General features: G+C 41.6%; 1 protein-coding gene and 1 long non-coding RNA gene across 2 annotated transcripts; one reads left to right on the top strand and one right to left on the bottom strand.

The window, feature by feature from the left end:
• The first annotated feature begins 11,570 nt into the window (after positions 1-11,570).
• Positions 11,571-11,984, top strand: LOC138961266 (uncharacterized). Its single transcript, XM_070332869.1, has one exon. The coding sequence runs from the start codon at positions 11,571-11,573 to the stop codon at positions 11,982-11,984; it is 414 nt and encodes a 137-aa protein (XP_070188970.1).
• Positions 11,985-14,394: 2,410 nt separating this feature from the next.
• LOC138962835 (uncharacterized) lies at positions 14,395-19,993 on the bottom strand. The gene is made up of 3 exons (XR_011454615.1): positions 19,591-19,993; positions 18,886-19,212; positions 14,395-17,894 (listed from the first exon to the last, which is right to left on the bottom strand). It is a non-coding gene; the product is annotated as an uncharacterized lncRNA (long non-coding RNA).
• Between the last annotated feature and the right edge of the window lie 1,755 nt (positions 19,994-21,748).

The following is a 21,748-nucleotide window of genomic DNA, read 5'->3' as shown; positions in this document are numbered from 1 at the left end:
GTTTTCGTGTCACAGCGTTATGGGCGTGAGATTGTTTAGACAACACAGACAAGTCAGTTTTAGCATAGACATTGGGAAAGGCTACTATTATAGTGTGTTTTAGGAAAGAAAAACATTATAGTATCAGCAGAACACGACCAAATCATGACAAATGAGTTTGCGTTTTGGGCGTTATGGGCGTTTTTTCACACTGCAGATCATATCTCAAAAACTACGGAGTGGATCTTTATGAAATTTGATATGGATATTTTTGACTGGATTTTCTCATAGAAGGTTTTTCCGTTTATTGATAGGACAGTTTGATGACGTCATATTTTACCGTTTGCCAAAAGGTCGAGGCAGCACTTTCACAGTTACAGTTTTTCATCAATTTGATCGAATTTCTTATCACACAATCTCAGATCTAGGCCGGATTATGGGATTGCATTTCAGTTTGGTCACTTAAAGTTTTGTTATTGAAATGTTTGTTCAAAATATGTCATTTTTTCAAATTTTTAAAAACTAATATTTGAAACAAAAAATTTATATTGGTGTATTCCCTATTGCGTCCTGTGTCTAAAACTATATAGTTTTGTTGTTTTGTATTGATAATTATGCTTAAAAATGAAGAAAACCGATAAATAACCACTATCTTTATTTATGAAAAAAGACACTTAAAAACAACTTCTATCTATTCCTTACCATTTTCTGATTCCAAATATATATAGTTTCATGGTGTTTGACGTTGAAAATAGGCTAAAACTTAACAAACTCGGATCGTTGAATGGAAATTATACTTCCAAGCTCCGTGCAGCTGACAACATGATAAAAACACGTCATTTCAAGTGTGGAACACGCTCATGACGTCATACTGAAAGGTGATGAATTATGGCTTCACCTTGCGATGTTTCATTTCAAACATGGTAACATTTTTAAAGGGGTTTCTTTCTCAGATTTCTGTTTGCCCTCTGTCTGTCTCTCTATGTCTCCGTCTGTCTGACTGATTCAATTAAATGTGTAATTACTTAGTTTTGCAAAAGTCAAACTAAGTAGGATATACCTAATTGATTCAGGTCTCTAAATTCTTATTGTAAAATTGTGAGTTTTATTCAAAACAAATTTAATTGGTGTTTTAAACAGTAAAACTCAATAATGGGGCATGCTGTGATGAGTAGAAGAATGTGTGCTTACGAGCAGAAAAAGCCCATCAAAGTCAAGAATCGTGTTTTTCTTTTTCTATTTTCACCTTGTAGCTTCATACAGACACTAAGCAACAGTGTAGTTCCACTTCCAGTGCAATATCTTGTACTTTAATTTTGACCATCTGTGTAACACTTTATTGACCCATGATCTGAGCTGTTCACATAAGCATCCTTGCTTTAGTTCACGACATTAAAAACTCATTTCGAGAAATAAACTCCAGTATGCTCCCTTTGATCATTCCCTGACACATTTGACAATTAGTTCTCTCTCTTTGTCTCAATTTTGTTTTACATTGCTTCTAATCGAAGTTCACCAGATCAGGTGAGTTAGCTTCAAAGTGCCCTCAAAACTTCCCATGCAATATTGAGGCGCTTTGTAGGGGGAGTGGGGAGGGGAAGGGAGGGGACGTAGGCTACATTTCTCAAAATCAAGTGTTTTGACCTTGCCCTATTTGTCTTGTATCTTTCCCGATCTTTCCCGTAATACTACCTTCTACATTCTCAGAAATTGACAACGTGACTATAGGTATATTACTTGCTATTCAGACTTGGTCCTGTGACAGATGTTTTCTTCCACACGAAATTACGTTGGTGTCTAAAGGCCCGGTCACACAGCCCAAAAGTCGCGTAAACGCATGAATCACGCACGAAATTCGATCCTTACGCGATACATGCGCGATTTGCGCAATTCATCAGTTTGTCTGACGTGGAACCTCCGTAGTTGTCCGCCGGTGTTCGCCGGATCGGCGCTTTACGCGATTCCAGGTTTTGAGCAGCTCAAAACTCGGCTTCGCGTAAGAGTTTACGCAGTATTGGGCTGTTTTACGTAATTTCTGCGTAGTTTGCGTAGTTCTTACGCGAACAATGCGCGAAATATGCGTGGAATATCAGTGATTTGTTCGCGACTGTTGAAACGGGAATGCCAAGGCGCAAAAAAAAAGTAAATTTTAAGGGGCTTATTGTCTGTCAGGTCTTAATTGCCTATATTGGACATGAATTGGTTTATACGATTCGAGTTTTACGCCCTCACGGCTTTTTGATGTTTGCGTGTTTAGGTGGTATCAGCCATCTGCACTTATGGTAGAATGACCAAGATCTTTAACGTGCCATTGTGGTGACACGGGGGTGGGAGATGGATACCGTCTCTGGGTTTGCACATAAAGTTGACCCGTGTCCGTTCGGATTCGAACCAGCGACCTCTCGATCACAAGTCCAGTGCTCTATCACCTGAGCTACCCGGGCGCCGCGGTTGCATCAGTTTTTATATGCGCGGAACGGACGTGCGCGCTGCCGCGCATTCCTTGCGCAGTTCATGCGCGAATCATGCGCGATTCATACGCAGTTCATTGGTGATAGTGCGCAGATTATACGTGGTTTTCCGTGGACCTTTGCGTGCCTATGCGCTGTAGTGCATGGTTTGTTAGTGATTTTTGCGTGATCTTTCCGTACTGAGTTCTTGCGCAATTCATCGGTGATTTTTATCGCGTAAATCAGCGAAAATGGTCAAATTCTCGACCCGCACGCACAACTAAATTTTAAGCGTGATTCATAGAGAATACTACATGGCTTGCTGTGTCGTACACGATTTACACGAGGTTTTTTTTTAAATATTGAACTGCGAGCGAAAGCGAGCTGTTCACTACTGATTTGAAAAAGCAACGAGTGTAAATCTGGTACGACACAGCAAGCCATGTAGTATTCTGTTTATCCTACATACTGTACTTACGTGTATTTTACTGAAAATGTCTTGCAGTCGAGGCAGCTAAATTGAAGACGCTTGTTTTGGAACCTCGATCTCTTCTAAAGAGATGTGTCAGTATGTGTCTGTCAATAATCTCTCATCTCCTCCATCTCCTCTCTGTTTCGGCGTTCCCCAGGGATCAGTTCTAGACCCAGTTTTATTTGTACTATACACCACTCCTCTCTCTGCCGTCATCATGCAACACGCAGTCAATCACTACCTCTTTGCAGACGACACACAACTCCAACAAGCATGCAAGCCTACAGAAATCCAAGCGGTGACGCACACTCTCCAAAACTGCACTTCAGATATTAAATCATGGATGACAAACAATATGCTCAAGTTAAATGCATGATGACAAGACTGAATTTCTTCTTTTCTCTGGAGCTTCTTCTTCGACCACTTCCCTTCCAGCCTCCATCACAGTAGGTTCTAGTGACATTTCTCTCTCTGATAGTGCTAGGAATCTTGGGTTCATCATGGACTCCCACCTCTCAATGAAACAACACATCAAAAAAGTCTGTCAGACATGTTACTTTGAGATCAGGGGCCAGTTTCATATACGCGCTCTTAGGCGTTCCTAGGAATAGGGCCTTAAGAGCTCTTAGCTGAGAGTGGGACGAAAGTTAGGAACGACGCGTTTCATGATCCATCTTTGGGATCGCTCTTTGCAAAGAGCGAGCAAAGCGCTATTTTTAGTGGCTAAACGGAGTTTCCCGATTAGTTACGTCACATCAGGTTCAAGGTCACAACATCCGGTTGAAAGCAGACGAAAACCTGATGATAACATCGATCCAAACAAAGTAAGGACACATTTACACATACAGAAATAATAACCCTCCTTTCCAATGTTAACAAAAGCAACGCGATCGTGGAGGCTTGTTTTTCTAGCCCCGTGACAAAACGAATAAAACATGAGACTTGGTACCTACGTATGTATACATGTAGATCTAGATCTGAATGACGTCCTTGACATCGTCCATAATGAATTTTCTAGGCCTCAAATTTGTTAATAACTTCTACATCTGTGGACCGAATCACTTGATATATGGGATACTTAAACTTCAGTCTATGCATGACCCTTCTACAAATTGACAAATTTTTAGATCAAATGGTCTGACTTTTGTGCATTTTCAAAAAAGGTTGCCAAATTCGGGGATCGACTCAACAGCACGAGGTTTGAAATTGAGCAGTCGCCGAACTAACCCGATTTCAGCACTCAAGATTGTTAGCTTTGGGATAATTTGAATGACTTAGTATACCTGAATCAACATCAGAGAGTCAGTTATTTGAATATAGCAATTAAAAGCCGGATCAGGGCATTTCAAATGGATGAAAGCGTTCCTGTCATAAATGAATTTTGCGTGGCATTGCGAAAGTGTAACTGTACAACGAAGGGTTTATTTTTTCAGTCATTTGAGTTTAGCAAATATGTTCATAGTTGTGCATACACTTCAGTTCATCCACGACCATTCTACACAGTTTCGAGTCTCTAGGTATAATGATCGGACATTTACCTTTTCTACAAAATGTGTTTCAAATTACCCCTCCGAAATTGTGAGTGGCACGAAAGCTTTGCTGTTTAGGGAGCTGTAACTGCTTTCTTTAGGTCACCGATGATCTAAGGGGGTGATGGGGGTGTTTGTGTATTCTCAGATATTCAGATAATCCAAACAGTAAAAGTCTGGAGGGTTTAAATCAGGTAAGTATTGCTACCGCTAAATGTCAAACCTTGTTCTGTTGAGACGATCGTCGAATTTGGAAACTTTGTTTCGAAATTGCACAAACGTCAGACCATTTGTTCTACAACATTGCCAATCAAGGGAAGGGTCATGCATAGGCTGAAGTTTATGTCCCCTAAATATATAGTGATCCGGTCAAGAGATGTAGAAGTAATTAGCAGTTGTGAGGGTTGCAGTTTTCTTGGGTCACTCTGTACGTGTCTTGTGCCATTTTGACAACATTGTGTGTGTTTGATTGATCTGCACCTTGCATCGATCTGCGTAAGGCTTTGCTGACAGAGAGGGAGTTGTTTTTTTGTTTTTGTTTTGTGTTGTCAGGTCAAAGTTGTTAAATTTATCTCGCGTACTTGTCATGCAATTGTGACGTAAATAAAAATGTATTTCATTCAGACATCACAGACTGGGTGTCAAAATATGTGTGGGTGTTTTATGTGGGTGTTTTAGTTTTTACATAGATCTATATGAATTATTTTCTGTACTTATGAAGACATTGACTCTGCAATAATCAGTCGTGATAGGTCATACTGAAGAGAGAGAGAGAGAGAGAGAGAGAGAGAGAGAGAGAGAGAGAGAGAGAGAGAGAGAGAGAGAGAGCATTGGTCAGCATATCCTACGGATGGTCATTTCAGTAAGAAAGCATTATTTGTGTTATATGTATATCTTGACACAGACACACAAGCACACACACAGACTTTTATCTCCAAGCAGTTATTAAATGCCAACAAGAAGCATGGAACCCAACAAAACATCATTCAAATCTTTCTGATCATTCACATCTGACTTTATTTCAATGCGATGCATCGATTTTCACCACAACTTAACACGAGAAATAGCAGGGTTTTATTGTTTGACCTTTTTCTGGTTACCTTTTACATACCTTCCTAACACTGTAAAGCATCAATCATAAACACCAACACGAATGCGTTTATATTTGTACATTGGATAATTATTAATTGCAGACTATGAGGCTTTTGTTGATTACATTCAGTCACTGCCACCTGTGATCATCCAAAAATCAATCAATCAAAACTGCCTTTAGACATGTACCCAAATGTAAAATTTGTTTCTTTCCAGATAGCCATAAACGCCATAAATACCGGATTATGAATCCCATAATGTAAATGGGGTGGTTGACAAGATAGTTTGCATAACAAGGATTTTTTTTATATATATACAGCTGTATCAGATACACAGAGGATGGCCAGGTGAAACCTTAAAATAGAGTACGAACATATTCTTTATTTGAAAGAGAATTTTAAAAGGCCCCCCTCCTCCTCCCCTCCCAGTGTTTGTCCAAGTGTAAGACTTGTCTTATCCCACCAATCCATGCAAAAGACAGTCCACATCTGTGATGATGAGAACAATTCTTTGACATGGAAAGATTGTGCCTTTAAAATATAAGTACCATGTCAAAATCCAGATCACAGGTTTGTTGCCAATGTTTACTTGCCCAATTTCACAAGGCACATTGAGTCAGACTGTGTGAAGTTCATGCGATACAGTATCAGATAGTAGACATGTACATTAATATTCAAAGCATAAGGTATGTATTTTGTTTTTAACTGATTAAAAGTTCAACCTGACAAAGCATATTCAAATATGTTTTATAGTTTTTGTTTGTTACTGAAGAATGTTTAAAAAATAATTTAGTATTATTGAAAAAAAACAATGTTCTTGGGCTTGTTGATCCAAATTCATGGGGTGACTGTGAGTTAAAATATTTTTTATTTACTTGTTGTTTCTTTTTATATTGGTTTGGGAAACACCCGTACGAAATGAACATATATGAACATATAAGAGACATATAAGAAACCTATAAGTTTCTTATAAGAAACATATAAGTTTCATATATGACAAGTAAAAAGCTATGTATGTCAGTTGTAGGAATAGGTTTCTTATAAGTCTCTTATATGAAAAAGACCCCAATTCATATAAGAATCATATATGAATCATATATGAGAACCTGCACTTCCAGAAACCTATAGTTCTCTTATATGTTTCTTATATGAATCTTATATGACTCTTATATGAATCATCACTTAGTTTCTGCATAGGAGAATTCAGGACTTAGAAAAAATATTGGACAATGCTGAATTACTGGCAATACTGGCTTTCATATATGTTTCATATATGAACAGGAAGTGGATGGTTTGCCTTGAGCATTATCTCCCCCTGACTGAACGGCCATCTTTGTGACAGCAGCTCTGTGAGGATGTTTAGCAGAAAATCAGTGAAAGAGCAGGACTAAAATGCAAAGTTCTTACAGAAATAATTGGACTTGATGTATGAATATGTGAAGAGAATGTTTATGTCATGCTGATGTTTGTGGGTGGCTGGCAGCCCAACCAACCCAACAGCTTGACACTGACAGGTTTGTGTTTTTATTCAAAATCCAGAATTTCCCTCCATTATTTGTTTTACTTTACAGTTCTGGTTCTGCATCAGGTGATCAAATCATGTTTACCAGCACTACTTTGGTTCAAGCAACAAGAAACTGTGACAGCTGTGCATATTCAAGAAAATTATTTGTGGCTGTATTCTTGTTTGTTGTTTCTTGTTCATAATTTCAAGTTTCAAAGTATTGGATTTGAAGAGGACAATGCATGTCTTACTCCTCTTCTTGTGACCAGTGATTTAGAGATCTGTTTGTTTTTGCCCTCAAAATAAACACAACTTCAGTAAAGATATGTATATATACTGAACCAAAAGGTATTTTGCAGTTGGATTCATTATAATTCAAAGTCAAGACAGTTAAATTGGGTTAAGCAGGTTATTTCCCTTGTAAACACAAATGTAGGTCAAGGTCGTGTGTATAGTATGAGACATATAAATATCATATATGAGACATATAAGAATCCTATAAGGGAGATGTAGGTTTCATATCAGATTCTTATAAGTCTCATATATGAACATTTCATATAAGAGACCTATAGCTTTCTCATAAGAGAATATAAGATTCATATAAGAGACCTATATGAGCTCAGGTTATAGGTTCATATATGATTCATATAAGTTTCTTATAAGAATTTACCTCATTTGCATTTAAAATACCTATAAGCCACATATATGAAATTGTCATACAAGACTCTTATAAGAATCTTATATGAAATTGGGTCCAATTTCTTATAAGAACGTTTCGTACGGGAAGCTACCAGCTTGTAAATGGCTGTGTGAGACAAAGTTACATACACAATTTTCTGATCAATCTTTTATTATATGAAGTCTTATATCGCGCGTGTATCTCCAGACTCAGACTCAAGGATCTATTTATGCCGTGTGAGATGGAATTTTTTACACAGTACATCACGCATTCACATCGACCAGCAGATCGCAGCCATGTCGGCGCATATCCTACTTTTCACGGCCTATTATTCCAAGTCACACGGGTATTTTGGTGGACATTTTTTATCTATGCCCATACAATTTTGCCAGGAAAGACCCTTTTGTCAATCATGGGATCTTTAACGTGCACACCCCAATGTAGTGTACACGAAGGGACCTCGGTTTTTCGTCTCATCCGAAAGACTAGCACTTGAACCCACCACCTAGGTTAGGAAAGGGGGGAGAAAATTGCTAACGCCCTGACCCAGGGTCGAACTCACAACCTCTCGCTTCCGAGCGCAAGTGCGTTACCACTCGGCCACCCAGTCCTTTATTTGTTCATGCAAGGCAGGTATTACTATTGCCATTGGATATACACTCTGCCAAAAAAATATGTTGCACCCATTTTCGTACCCCACTAGACCATTCATTCCCGTGTCAATTCATTCAAACTTTCTTTGTCATTAAAGGCCATCCACTTGGCTATCTGGCACACTTTTGGAATCAAAGATTCATTTTACATGGGTTACATGATCGCCTCTTAATTAAGGGTACCCCCCAAAATCGACCCTATAAAAACATTAGGCACTAATTATACATCAAAGAAAATTCAGAATAGGCACAATTTGGCAACTTTAACCAGGCATGGGAATTGAAAATTGTAAAAAAGGCGGAAAATTTATAACTGAAGACGCGAAGCGTCAAGTCGACGGCGCGAAGCGCCTAGCCTTACTAGGGGGGTCCGGGGGCATGCCCCCCCGGAAATTTTTTTTCTCCAAAGAACCCAGATGGTGCAATCTGGTGTCATCTGAGCTCCAAGTTTGCCATTAAATTCTGTTTTTAGAATCAGAGTTTTTAGTACAAAAATGTACCAAATTTTGCTTACATGTATTATATATGGTTTAAATTTGTAAAAAATTTTATCTGTTGAGACACAGGAAAATGTAACTTGTAACACAATCTGTGCAATCTGGTTTACTTTCAAACATAAAAATTCAATAACTGAGGCGGGCGGTAGCAGTGCGTGAACAAAGTACGGAAAGTTTTCGCGGGCTTTTGCACAAAGGCCAAAGTAACCAGTGCTTTTTTTGTGTGCCTCCCCCTGTATTTTTTCCGCGAACACTTTTGCATTTTCGGCGGAACAAACAAAAAATTCTGCGGAAATCCGCCATTCGGCGGACAATTCCCATGCCTGTTTAACATACGAGGATAAAGCCAAATCAATTATTTTACCTTTAAATGCCATTGAACGTTTAAATGAATAAACACGGAAATGAATGTTTTAGTTAGGGTACGAAAATGGGTGCAATAAGGCATTAAGTTTGCCTTCAAAGTGTGTATGATTCAGAAATACTAGTCACTGTGTGTTGAACTGGGACACCTAAGAACAAGGTTGGGGTTAAAATCAAAATTCAGAAAATTGTCACAGTACTATCCCCTCTCTTTTTTAGGTCACAGAATTAATTATTCAATTTACATAGACAAACTTAAAAACTCAATATCTTCAACAACAACAGCCCGAAAATCAATGTGGCTTTAAATTTCATCGCAATTGAGTACACTGAAGAGCACAAGTCAACGGAAATTACGAGAAACAGTGATCAAAATGGTGCATATTCCAAGGAAGTTGAGGGCAGGAACTACCATAAAATACACCGGTTTTTCTCTTCAAGTCATTTGACCACAACTTTTGAAAAATTATCTTTTAACACAAACGAAGTGATTTGAACTACTCAGTCGGGCTGATGTGGGTTGCGGACGACCCATATGGAATTCTGTAAGGAATTTTACGCTGTGTATTCTAATTGGGATGGTGTAGGTCATGTACGACCCATACTATGCAAAGAGACGGCAAAACTCCTAATTGGATGGCGTGGGTAGTGTACGACCCATACTTTTTATTTTACTTTTAATCCTTCTTTGGAAAGTATGGATTGTACACGACCCACATCATCAGGACTGTGTAGTCCAAAGCGTGATTCTTTTAAAGAACTAGGCAGATGCGTTTGAGGGCAGAATGTTTTGATGAGGCAGTCTATTGTAAAACAAATTATATGACTGAAAAGGGGCATGTATTGATTGCCCTTATTCAACAAGAAGAGCAAACGCTCGATCGAGTCACTTTCGCAGTTCTGAATATTATATGAGGCATCAGATGGACAGGAAGAAATTGCTATTCACAACACAATGAGTCACGTTCACATAAAATTTGAGCCCGGTCACTTTTATAGTTTCCGAGAAAAGCCCAACGTTAAGTTGTGTGTTGCCGAACAGAAAAGGCTAGTTATCTCCCTTGTTTTTCTGATAACGTTCGTAAAAGGCTACAGATGTAAATACTTTGATGTAAAGAATAATCCTACAAAGTTTCAATCACATCCGATGAACTTTGTCAAAGATATAAAATGTCTAATTTTTCCTTTGACGCTGACCTGTGACCTTGAAAAAGGTCAAAGGTCAACGAAACCATCGTTAAAGTGTAGAGGTCATTGGAGGTCACGACTAAACAAAATATGAGCCCGATCGCTTTGATAGTTTCCGAGAAAAGTCCAACGTTAAGGTGGTGTCTACGGACGGACGGCCGGCCGGACAGACTAACACTGACCGATTACATAGAGTCACTTTTTCTCAAGTGACTCAAAAAGCTGTTTGAGTTCACATGAGGAAGTGTGTATACATACAGTGATTCCTACAACACAGGCACCCCCAAAAATCAAATTCGAAAAATCAAGGTTCCTGCGTTAAAATCGACAACAAATCAGACTCAGAGCAATCAAATGTGCATCTGAAACAGTCAATTTTGTTACTATGCCATGCTGAGCGGTGTATGTGTTAATTCTCTCAGTAGGTATATGTGGTAAACCGGCACGGTTGGCCTAGTGGTAAGGCGTCCGCCCCGTGATCGGGAGGTCGTGGGTTCGAACCCCGGCCGGGTCATACCTAAGACTTTAAAATTGGCAATCTAGTGGCTGCTCCGCCTGGCGTCTGGCATTATGGGGTTAGTGCTAGGACTGGTTGGTCCGGTGTCAGAATAATGTGACTGGGTGAGACATGAAGCCTGTGCTGCGACTTCTGTCTTGTGTGTGGCGCACGTTATATATATGTCAAAGCAGCACCGCCCTGATATGGCCCTTCGTGGTCGGCTGGGCGTTAAGCAAACAAAAAAAAATATGTAGTAATCCTCTCAGTAGGCATAAAAGGCAGTTTTTGAAGCCGTTTTAGCGGGTAATGAAACAAAACAATACATTTGAATTTCTGCAATTTTTAACGCATTGCGTTCAAATATTTGGTGATTTGTGCTAACACATGTCATGAATTAGAAAAGACAACATTAAACAGGTTTGCGATTGTGAGGTGTTAGCCGGTATTTTTACCGACAATTATCAAATGAATTAATTAAGCAACAAATCAGTGCTGGGGCCGACGCTATTCTTAGCGTACATTAACGACCTCCCGGAGAGACTGACGGCACTAGCGCGCCTGTTTGCGGACGACACTGCAGTGTACAGGGTGGTGACTAGCGTAAACAACCAGGCCCAGCTACAACAAGACCTCCATCGCCTAGCCGAGTGGGAGAAGAGCTGGGACATGCAGTTCCATCCTGCAAAGTGCAACACCCTGCCTGTTACGAGGAGCAGACGCCCACTACAGCCCTCTTACCAGCTCCATGGGCATACGCTGGAGACAGCGGTCAAGTACCTGGGTGTGACCATTCAGGGTGACCTGTGCTGGGACGACCATATTAACAACATCGTCAGCAAGGCAAACAAGACCCTGGGGTTCCTGCGGCGCAATCTGAAGATCTCATCAAGATCCGTGAAAGAGCAGGCGTACAAGGCCTTTGTCAGGCCTATCCTGGAGTACGCCTCGTCAGTATGGGACCTGCACACCCGGAAGAACATCGACAAGCTTGAGACCGCCCAGAGACGAGCTGCCCGATTCGTCTGCAACCGCTACCACAACACGTCAAGTGTCAGCCGGATGCTGGACTCCCTTGGGTAGCAGTCTCTGGAGGAGCGCAGGAAGCTTGCCCGACGAACAGCATCGTCCACTGTCCGGGCATCAAGTCGAAGCTGGCCCCCTTACAACCACGCCAGCGAAGAGGCCATTGCCAGCAGTTCGGCCTCATCACCTACCGCACTCAGTATCGGAGTGCCGCTTTTCTACCCAGCACAGTGAAGGACTGGAACTCTCTACCAGCAGCTGTCGTCGAGGCCCGCACTGTCGACACCTTTGTGTCGCGCGCCTCGCACTAAACCAGTAGCCACTGTGACTCATGTCCCCTCCCCCCCATACTCCCCAACCTGTGAATTTTAAATGGACTTTTGGATGCTGGAAACGCTGCTTTCTTGGACTTGCGCAACATCCCATCAAGTGCCGAAGTAATCACTACTGCTGATTGTGGGCAATAATGGAAAGACAAGACAATCAGATGTACCGAATTACAAACAAAATGTCAAGTCATTTGAAACGTTAGTACTGCTGTTATGCGACATGTTAGAAAGAATTACAAAAAATAAAGATGTACCTTTTCCAAAGAAAACAGATTTTTTTTTAAATATGCAGGCTTTTTAAACAAACATTAAAGCTTCAAATTACACTGAAATGTAATTCATAATCAACGACGGCTGCTCAGACCACTTGTTCAAACGCGTACAAACATTCTTGGGAAATGCTCTCTCAAAAGCCCTGCTCAGCAGCTAGCAGTTAAATGTTCAGCAGTGAGCTTGATGTGGGCTATTTGTGCTCAGCGCTGTGAAAATAGTCCACTTCTTAAAGATTACTTTCGCTTTGAAATCCTCATACCATCCATGTCTGATAAAATATGTACATGAAATTTGAGTATTTGGTTTATTTGAAGTTGAAAATAGCAACAAATTAAATTTGTTTGATGAGTCAGCTTAGAGTTAGACCAACCGACTATTTTAAGGACTCTTTCTGGCATGTCAAATAAAAGCAAACCTAATCTCTCGAATGACTTGATGTACTTAACGACATGTCTTAGCATAAATTACCAGACGTTTGAAGGCAATGCATTGAGAAATTTATTAAATGTGCTGGATTTCTTCTGATTACCCACTAAAATGGCCCCAGAAACCGCATTTTACGGCTTCTCAGAAGAATTACATACCGTTCATCATGCCATTACGCCATTGTTAGACAAGATATGTAAACTAAGCTGACTGTTTGGATGCATATTTAATTTTTCTTTCTAATAACATGCACAACAGGTTTCCTTTCAGCAGTTTTGATAGTATGTCGATTTTAACACGTTAAACTTGATTTTGCGAATTTGATTGTTGGGGATGCTAGTCTTGTAGGTTCTACTTTATAAACAGTACCTCGTGTAAACTAAATCTGTCTACATCCCATACTGGTCCGACGAGCTACAGAGGACACATGATGCACTATCAAGAGCTAGAGAAGAAGCTGAGAACATCCCCAGTTTGAAAAACAACATTAAGCTCCAAGAAAGCAAAGCAAAGCACATAAGAACAAAGCTTGAGTGTAAAAGAAGAGGCTGGCGAGAAAAGACAGCAGGGCTAAACATGGAAAAAGACACCACAAAGCTCTGGAAACTCACAAGAGCACTGAATGATGAAGGCAACAAGACGCAGAAGATCACTCTTGAAGAAGAAAACAAGAAGAGCAAACGCTCGATCGAGTCACTTTCGCAGTTCTGAATATTATATGAGGCATCAGATGGACAGGACGAAATTGCTATTCACAACAAAATACAGATGTAAATAATTTGATGTAAAGAATAATCCTATAAAGTTTGAATCAAATCCGATGAATAGTTTCAGAGATATGATATTTCAATTTTTTTCCTTCAAGACATACCTGTGACCTTGAAAAAGGTCAAAGGTCACCAAAGCAGACGTCAAAGTGTAGAGGTCACTGGGAGTCACGTTCACATAAAATTTGAGCCCGGTCACTTTTATAGTTTCCGAGAAAAGCCCAACGTTAAGTTGTGTGTTGCCGAACAGAAAAGGCTAGTTATCTCCCTTGTTTTTCTGATAACGTTCGTAAAAGGCTACAGATGTAAATACTTTGATGTAAAGAATAATCCTACAAAGTTTCAATCACATCCGATGAACTTTGTCAAAGATATAAAATGTCTAATTTTTCCTTTGACGCTGACCTGTGACCTTGAAAAAGGTCAAAGGTCAACGAAACCATCGTTAAAGTGTAGAGGTCATTGGAGGTCACGACTAAACAAAATATGAGCCCGATCGCTTTGATAGTTTCCGAGAAAAGTCCAACGTTAAGGTGGTGTCTACGGACGGCCGGCCGGACGGCCGGCCGGACGGCCGGCCGGACAGACTAACACTGACCGATTACATAGAGTCACTTTTTCTCAAGTGACTCAATAAAACCATCACAGGAAAAGAAGCTGCAGACACCTTTGCAAAGCTTTACAAGAAAGAAAGCGACACCACCATTCCTCTACCTCTACAGAAGGAAGTCAGAAGAGAACAGAGGGAGAGAAGAGAAGGAACTGTCCAAGAAGCCATGCAGCATGACATCACCATGGCTGAACTGAAGACTGCCATCAAGAAACTGAAGCAGAAAAAATCTCCAGGTCCAGACAACATCACTAATGAGATGCTGCAACACCTAGGCAACTCAGCTCTTCAGAAGCTCCTGGACATTTACAACCTCAGCTGGAGACAAGGACAGGTACCGCAGTGTTGGAAAGAAGCCTGGATGATCCCAGTGCTGAAGAAGGGAAAGAACAAGACAAAAGCCCAGAGCTATCGCCCTATCAGCCTGACAAGCTGCGTATGCAAGACCATAAAGCGCATTATCAACCAGCGCCTGCAGCTGTACTTGGAGTCGGAGAGCATCATCGTCCCAGAGCAGGCCGGCTTTCGACAGTACAGAAGTACAGAGGACCAGACAACCCACCTTGCCCAAGTCATTGAGGATGCTTTCCAGGCCCAGAAGGTCACCCTGGCAATCTTCATTGATCTGCAGAAAGCTTTTGACAAGGTTTGGAAAGACGGACTCCTGGTTAAACTCCTGCGGAGCGGTATCAGAGGCAACATGTACCAGTGGACCAAATCTTACCTGCACAACAGAAGAGCCAGAGTGCTGGTAGATGGTCACTGTGGCCAGAAGGTGCTGCTCCGCCAAGGAGTGCCACAGGGAGGAGTCCTCTCGCCCACCCTGTTTATACTCTTCATCAACGACCTTGTGCCCGAGTTGCCCAGTAGAGTCCATGCAGCACTGTATGCTGATGACCTTGTTCTCTGGTGCACTGAGGAGCATGCAACAACTGCGACCTACAGGATGCAACTTGCCCTCGAGAAAGTTGCAGCTTGGGCAGACAACTGGTGTGTAACCATCAACAGAGACAAGACAACAGCTACTCTCTTCACACTCTCCGCCAAAGTACAACCTGGAAGACTGACGTTGGGTGACACGCCACTGAAGTTTGAAGACCAGCAAACCTACCTCGGAGTCACATATGACAAACGCATGACATGGAAACATCACATCATGAATGCAGAAGCAAAAGCCAGAAGAAAACTGAACATCATGAGGAAACTGGCAGGATCACAATGGGGCGCAAACGAAAAGATCCTCAAGACAGTGTACCAGGGGACCGTACAACCTCACCTTGAGTACGGATCTAGCTCTTGGATGACAGCAGCCAAGACGCACCTTCAAACCCTAGAGAAAGTCCAAAATCAAGCGCTGAGAATCATCACAGGCGCTATGAAGACAACCCCAATAGACAAGATGCAACAGGTGACCGGCATACCTCCACTCAGCAAGAGAAGAGAATGCAAAGCGATGGTACAAGACATCAAGTACCAGTGCATTCCAGACCACCGAATGAATGCAAGGATGAAGCAGCTCTCTTCTGGCAGGCTAAATAGATCAAGCTATGCGACTGAGACACGGGCCCTGAAGAGAGAACACCAAGCAAAGATGCCTGAACTGGTTCACCCATCACACTTTTCCCTTGAAGAACCACCCTGGAAAAACAACCTTGAAAACGTGTCCATCCAGACAACAGTTCCTCATCTCACAACAAAAGATGAACAGAGCGATGTGCAGAAGAAAGCCCTGACACTTGCCATGCTCGACGAAAGATACCCCCAAGAAGCATGGATGCGGGTCTTTACAGATGGGTCCGCCACAGATGCCGTCAAGAGAGGAGGAGCTGGTGTCTACATCCAACACCCCAGTGGAGAGTGGCAAGCAGAGGCTATACCAACTGGCCTCCACTGCACCAACTACAGAGCAGAGGTAGAAGCGCTTATCCACGCAGCCAATACCATCAGCAGCAAGGTCAATCCCGACACCCAAGTTGTCTTCCTGACTGATGCCTTGTCTGTGCTGCAAGCAGTCAACAACAACAAACTGCCTCAGCTTACAACGACACTTCATAACATCAAGTGTCTGAAGACTGTATTGCAGTGGATCCCCTCACACTGCGGGATAGACGGGAACGAACAAGCGGATAAAATGGCCAAACTGGGTGCGGAGGACGAACAAGAAGAAAACCCAGTGAGCGCCACAGAGATGAAAACCATCATAAAGTCTCTGCTTAAAACCCCTCCAACGCATGACAGCTACCACCAACTGTCAAGACCTGAACAGGTAGTCATTTTCCGCCTGAGAACAGGGCACAACAGAATGCAACAACACCTGCACAAAAAACTGCGAGCCGTGCCCTCCCCCATGTGTCCCTGTGGAGACGCAGAGCAGGATGCAGCCCACATCCTGCAGAAATCTCCAGCCCCTGAGGAGAGAGATCTGGACCAGGCCGGTGCCCCTTCATGAGAAGCTGCATGGACCTGTGGAGGCTCTCCATAAGACCACCAGCTTCATTACCAGAGCTGGACTCCAAGTTTAACATTGGCGAACGACAAGAAGAAGAAGAAGAACTAAATCTGTTTTCTAAATAACATAGGACAATGAATGGGCTTTTCAGTCTTATAATTGCTTTTACAATAAATGGCCTCATCAAAATGATCTGCCCTCAAACGCGATTGCTTAGTTTGTTGTTGTTGACAGGTAGTATAGAAATAGAATATGAACGTTGGACATGTTTTAACTGCTAACTAATATTGACAAAACCACTGTATACTTCTGTGTCTGCAGACTGTTCCTGGCATAATTAATGTAAATGCTTAAAAAATTCCTTTAACCATTTTAAATATAAAATTTGTTGTTTTGTGCAAGGGAGGTTACACAGTGGCCACTACATACAGTGTTGGTAGTTGGCCCCTGAGCAAGCGTCAGCATCAGTGTTCGTAGTTGGCCCCTGAGCAAGCGTCAACATCAGTGTTGGTAGTTGGCCCCTGAGCAAGCGTCAGTATCACTATCAGTGTTGGTAGTTGGCCCCTCAGAGAGTATCAGGGTCAGTGTTGGTAGTTGGCCCCTCTGCGAGTGTCAGCATCAGCGTTGGTAGTTGGCCCCTCGGCGAGTGTCAGCCTTAGTGTTGGTAGTCGACCCCTCAGCGAGTGTCAGCATCAGTGTTGTGTCAGCATCAGTGTTGGTAGTTGGCCCCTCAGCGAGTGTCAGCCTCAGTGTTGTGTCACCATCAGTGTTGGTAGTTGGCCCCTCAGCGAGTGTCAGCCTCAGTGTTGTGTCACCATCAGTGTTGGTAGTCGACCCCTCAGCGAGTGTCAGCATCAGTGTTGTGTCACCATCAGTGTTGGTAGTTGGCCCCTCAGCGAGTGTCAGCCTCAGTGTTGGTAGTTGACCCCTCAGCGAGTATCACCATCAGTGTTGGTAGTCGACCCCTCAGCGAGTATCACCATCAGTGTTGGTAGTTGGCCCCTCAGCGAGCGTCAGCCTCAGTGTTGGTAGTCGACCCCTCAGCGAGTATCACAATCAGTGTTGGTAGTTGGCCCCTCAACGAGTGTCAGCATCAGTGTGTGAGTAGAGGTCCTTGAACAAGGAACAGCAACATAGTCATAAGAGCAGAAGGTTTCTTGTATTAAATGTTAGCAACAGAGCAGTTTCACCACATAATCTTACAAGAAAAAGAGAAGACAGTGAGTAATTCTAAAACTTGCTCTTATTCATACTACACTTAGCAAACCATTTTATCTACAGGTACAAATTGTGTACTTTAAAAAAAAATCACTCCCGAATCATTTTGTTCAAACTTTCTACGCCATTAAAGGCACTTCACTTGGAAATGTGGCACACTCTTCCGCTGCTCAAAAAAGGATGCCCCAAAAATTTACCCGAAAAAACACAAAGTACCACTTAAAAATCAACTCAAGTTCAGGATAGACACAATAATAATAATGAAAATAGAACATTTATATAGCGCTTCTTCACAGCTCAAAGCGCTTTGGCAACGTTTACATACGTGAAGAAGAACATCAATTATCTGTCCAGAACAGGGTGTCTTCTTTGGTTAACTTTTGTACTTTGTGTTCTGCCATTACTGCTGATGCAGGTGTCAATCGCTTCAGCAGTAAAAAACATGAGGTCTTGCGTTAATTTAGAGGGGTTAAACAATTAAAAGAAAGCTCTGTATATCAGCAATGACTCAGTCCTTTAAAATGAATCAGACAAGGCTAACAATTCAGGAAATGGAACAAACCAACTGAATTACAAATTAGCACAATTTCTTGAAATCCCCTAGAGCATGTTCTATTCTCCTCACAATCTATGCCCCCCCCCCCCCCCCCCCCACGTTAACAATAACAGCATAAATACATGTTTTTAGTACTAGTAAATTACTAGTTATTGTCACTTAAGAATCAGTTTTGTTGATATCAAGGAGTAGTAAAATTTAAAGTCAAAGTTTCAGATAAAAGTTTAAAAAAGAAGTCAAACACTGAAACAGCATTCTTTTGTTTTCCAAATGTTCTACAGAATTGTCAATGACTGAATGAGTATCATATTACAAGCATAACATATTTACCTGAAATGATGTCAAGTCTTTTCTTGCACACCACGTTCACTAAGACTTATGCTTTCATTGGCATTCCTCATTGTCTCTGCCCTTTGTTTGGTAACTATGTTAGTGTCCACGGGTAGAAGATGACACTGGAGGAGAGCATGGTGGTGCCTGCCCTTGCTTTGGTAACTGTACATGTTAGTGTCCACGGGTAGAAGATGACACTGGAGGAGAGCATGGTGGTGCCTGCCCTTGCTTTGGTAACTGTATGTTAGTGTCCACGGGTAGAAGATGACACTGGAGGAGAGCATGGTGGTGCCAGACGATGCAGACGGTGATGAAGTTTATTCTCTGGTGATACAAGAAAGAAAATTATGAGCGTTTGCTGAATGTTTCAGTGTTTGCTTGAAAGTTGAATGCATTTACAATTACCAGGTGAATACGCTGCACAGATCTGCAGTGCAGATGATACTAAGACAACACTGTCAGCACAGCTACCAAGTCAAACTTACAACGAGCACAGTCAGTATATAATATGGCGCTGATTAACAATAACAACCCATTTAAGTTTCAAACATGCCTTTTCTGCTCTAATGTTTTCTCTCTCATGCAAGCTGTTTTATAACCTTGACATTTTCTGCAACAACATTCCCAAACACAATCTGAAAAGTAGCATGCCTTGAAAGGAACATTTGATCAATTATGCTTTAGATCTATTCCAAACCTTACCTTTTTTCATCATGACAGGAAACAATGCTGACGTGTCTAGTTCACGTGTTGAGTTAACCTGCTTGGAGCACTGCTGTAGATATAGGGTGTGACTGTGAGTATTCAGGGTGTCAAGATGTAGCCAATGTCACCGTATATGAACAAGCCCAGAGGTCCTTGGATTGCAGGACACACCCAACTCTCATAAATCATGGTACCCTTTTCACACCCTGGCCATAGAACAACACGACACACGGTCCAAAGATGTTCGTCACCAACTACTTCAATGCCTGTAGAAGCCGTCACGGCGTGGCATCCTTCCTTGTTGATATTATACTCGAGCTGTTTTGTTTCGTTGACTGACTGATAGACTATTGCTCGAAAATGTGTGTAAACAGCACCACAAACACGCCGAAAAAGTGCACTACAAGTACAAGCTATTAGTACGGTTGCTAGAAGCGCTGACCAACAAGTGTTCAGATATTTTTCTAATTGTCGTTTCTAGATAGTAAAATATGTGCTGAAAACAGTCAGCTATCGCACCATCAAGAAATCGGTTCCCTAGTACCCCTTTAAGGCTCTGGAACCACCCCGGGTGGCAATATCGGGTCGCAACAAAGAGTGTTCCCCATAGCCGGAAAGAGCCTCAACCGTGAAAGATAGAAAGAAAGGTATTGAACAAAAAAGACGCACAACACCAATGTGAACCATTTGTGTTATCATACTTATATTAAAATATTGATGACCATGGAATAAATGGGTTATTTTTAGATTTCTGACACAAAATCGCGAAAAACATGACAAATTGTCTTTTTTATAGCCTAAACTATGAAAGATTTAAAGACAAGTATTGAACACAAAAGATAGCAATGGATAATGGCAACAACATTTGCTCTCATTGTTGTACAAAATTGTTGATTGTTTTTTAATACTTTTCCGTTTTTGTGGATTTCACAAAGCATACCAATAAAACGGCAGTCCAGGTAACTCGTCCGAATTTTTGCGGCTAAGAGCCTCAACATTTGAAGATAGAAAGACTATCATTGAACAAAAACTATGGTAAACACTAATGTTAATAACTTTTGATCTCACACTGATATTGAAATATTGATGACCATGGAATTAATGGGCTATTTTCAGATTTGTGGGTACAAAATCGCCCAAAACATGACAAATTGTCTTTTTTCTAGCCTAAACTATGAAAGATTTAAAGACAAGTATTGAATATAAAAGATTGAACGGGATAATAGCAACAACATTTGCACTCATTGTTGTACAAAATTGTTGATTGTTCTTGAATATTTTCTGTTTTTGTGGATTTCACAAAGCGTACCGATTAATCGGCAACCCGTGTCAATCATCCGAATTATTTCATGCTGCGCCAAAACGATTGAAAATGGATGGAATATTAGTGTTTGAAGACAAAAGGCGCACATTGTCATGTTAAGCATATCCTGTTACACCGTATACACATCAAAATCGTGATAGCTCTTGGTTTGAATGTTACAATGTTTGATTTTGTGCAAGTTACACACATTGATACTGACAAAATGTAATGATATTCCAGGACAATATATCCAGCGCGCTCTTTGGGTCCCCAAAACACTGTACATGGTGAGTCCCATTGTGGTGCCAAAGTAGAAAATAATTATATTCACTTTAGCGATAGTCCGCAGTAGACGACATCAAATGACACAGACTGTAATGATAACTCAAAACTCGTCATCGCTTTCAGCAAACGCGTCAAAGTCAACCTCCTCATCTTCTTCCTCGTCTTCCTCGTCATCCTCTTCTTCACAACCACCATCTGCCAGAAGATCGATCAGCGACACAGGTAGGATGGGCTTGAGGCACCACACGGGTTCCAGGACTCCGTCTGCATTTTTCGTCCATCCCTGCCCCTGGTCGTAGGGTTTGGGCCTCTCCAGAATGCCTTCATGAGCACGCTTGTACAGGGCAACGCGGTGGTTTACTCGCTGAATGTGCGGCATCAGAGCAGATTGGCAGGGAGGCATGCGGGCTAGATCGACCTTACACTTGGACGTGAGTTTCTCGTTGTCTCCCACCATCTTGCGGAGTAGCTTTCCACGAACGACATCAACTGATTTCTCACGACTGTAATTGTACATCAGGCACGTAAACTCTTCCAACTGCTTCACCACCCGAAGTTTGACATCCC

The sequence above is a fragment of the Littorina saxatilis genome, linkage group LG3 (assembly GCF_037325665.1).
Source record: "Littorina saxatilis isolate snail1 linkage group LG3, US_GU_Lsax_2.0, whole genome shotgun sequence".
Classification (NCBI taxonomy): Eukaryota; Metazoa; Mollusca; class Gastropoda; order Littorinimorpha; family Littorinidae; genus Littorina; species Littorina saxatilis.
This window is presented reverse-complemented; position numbering and strand designations above follow the sequence as displayed.

What these genes read in the sequence shown, in the direction of transcription:
- LOC138961266 (XM_070332869.1), top strand. Translation starts at nt 11,571, where the DNA reads ATGCAGTTCCATCCTGCAAAGTGCAACACCCTGCCTGTTACGAGGAGC.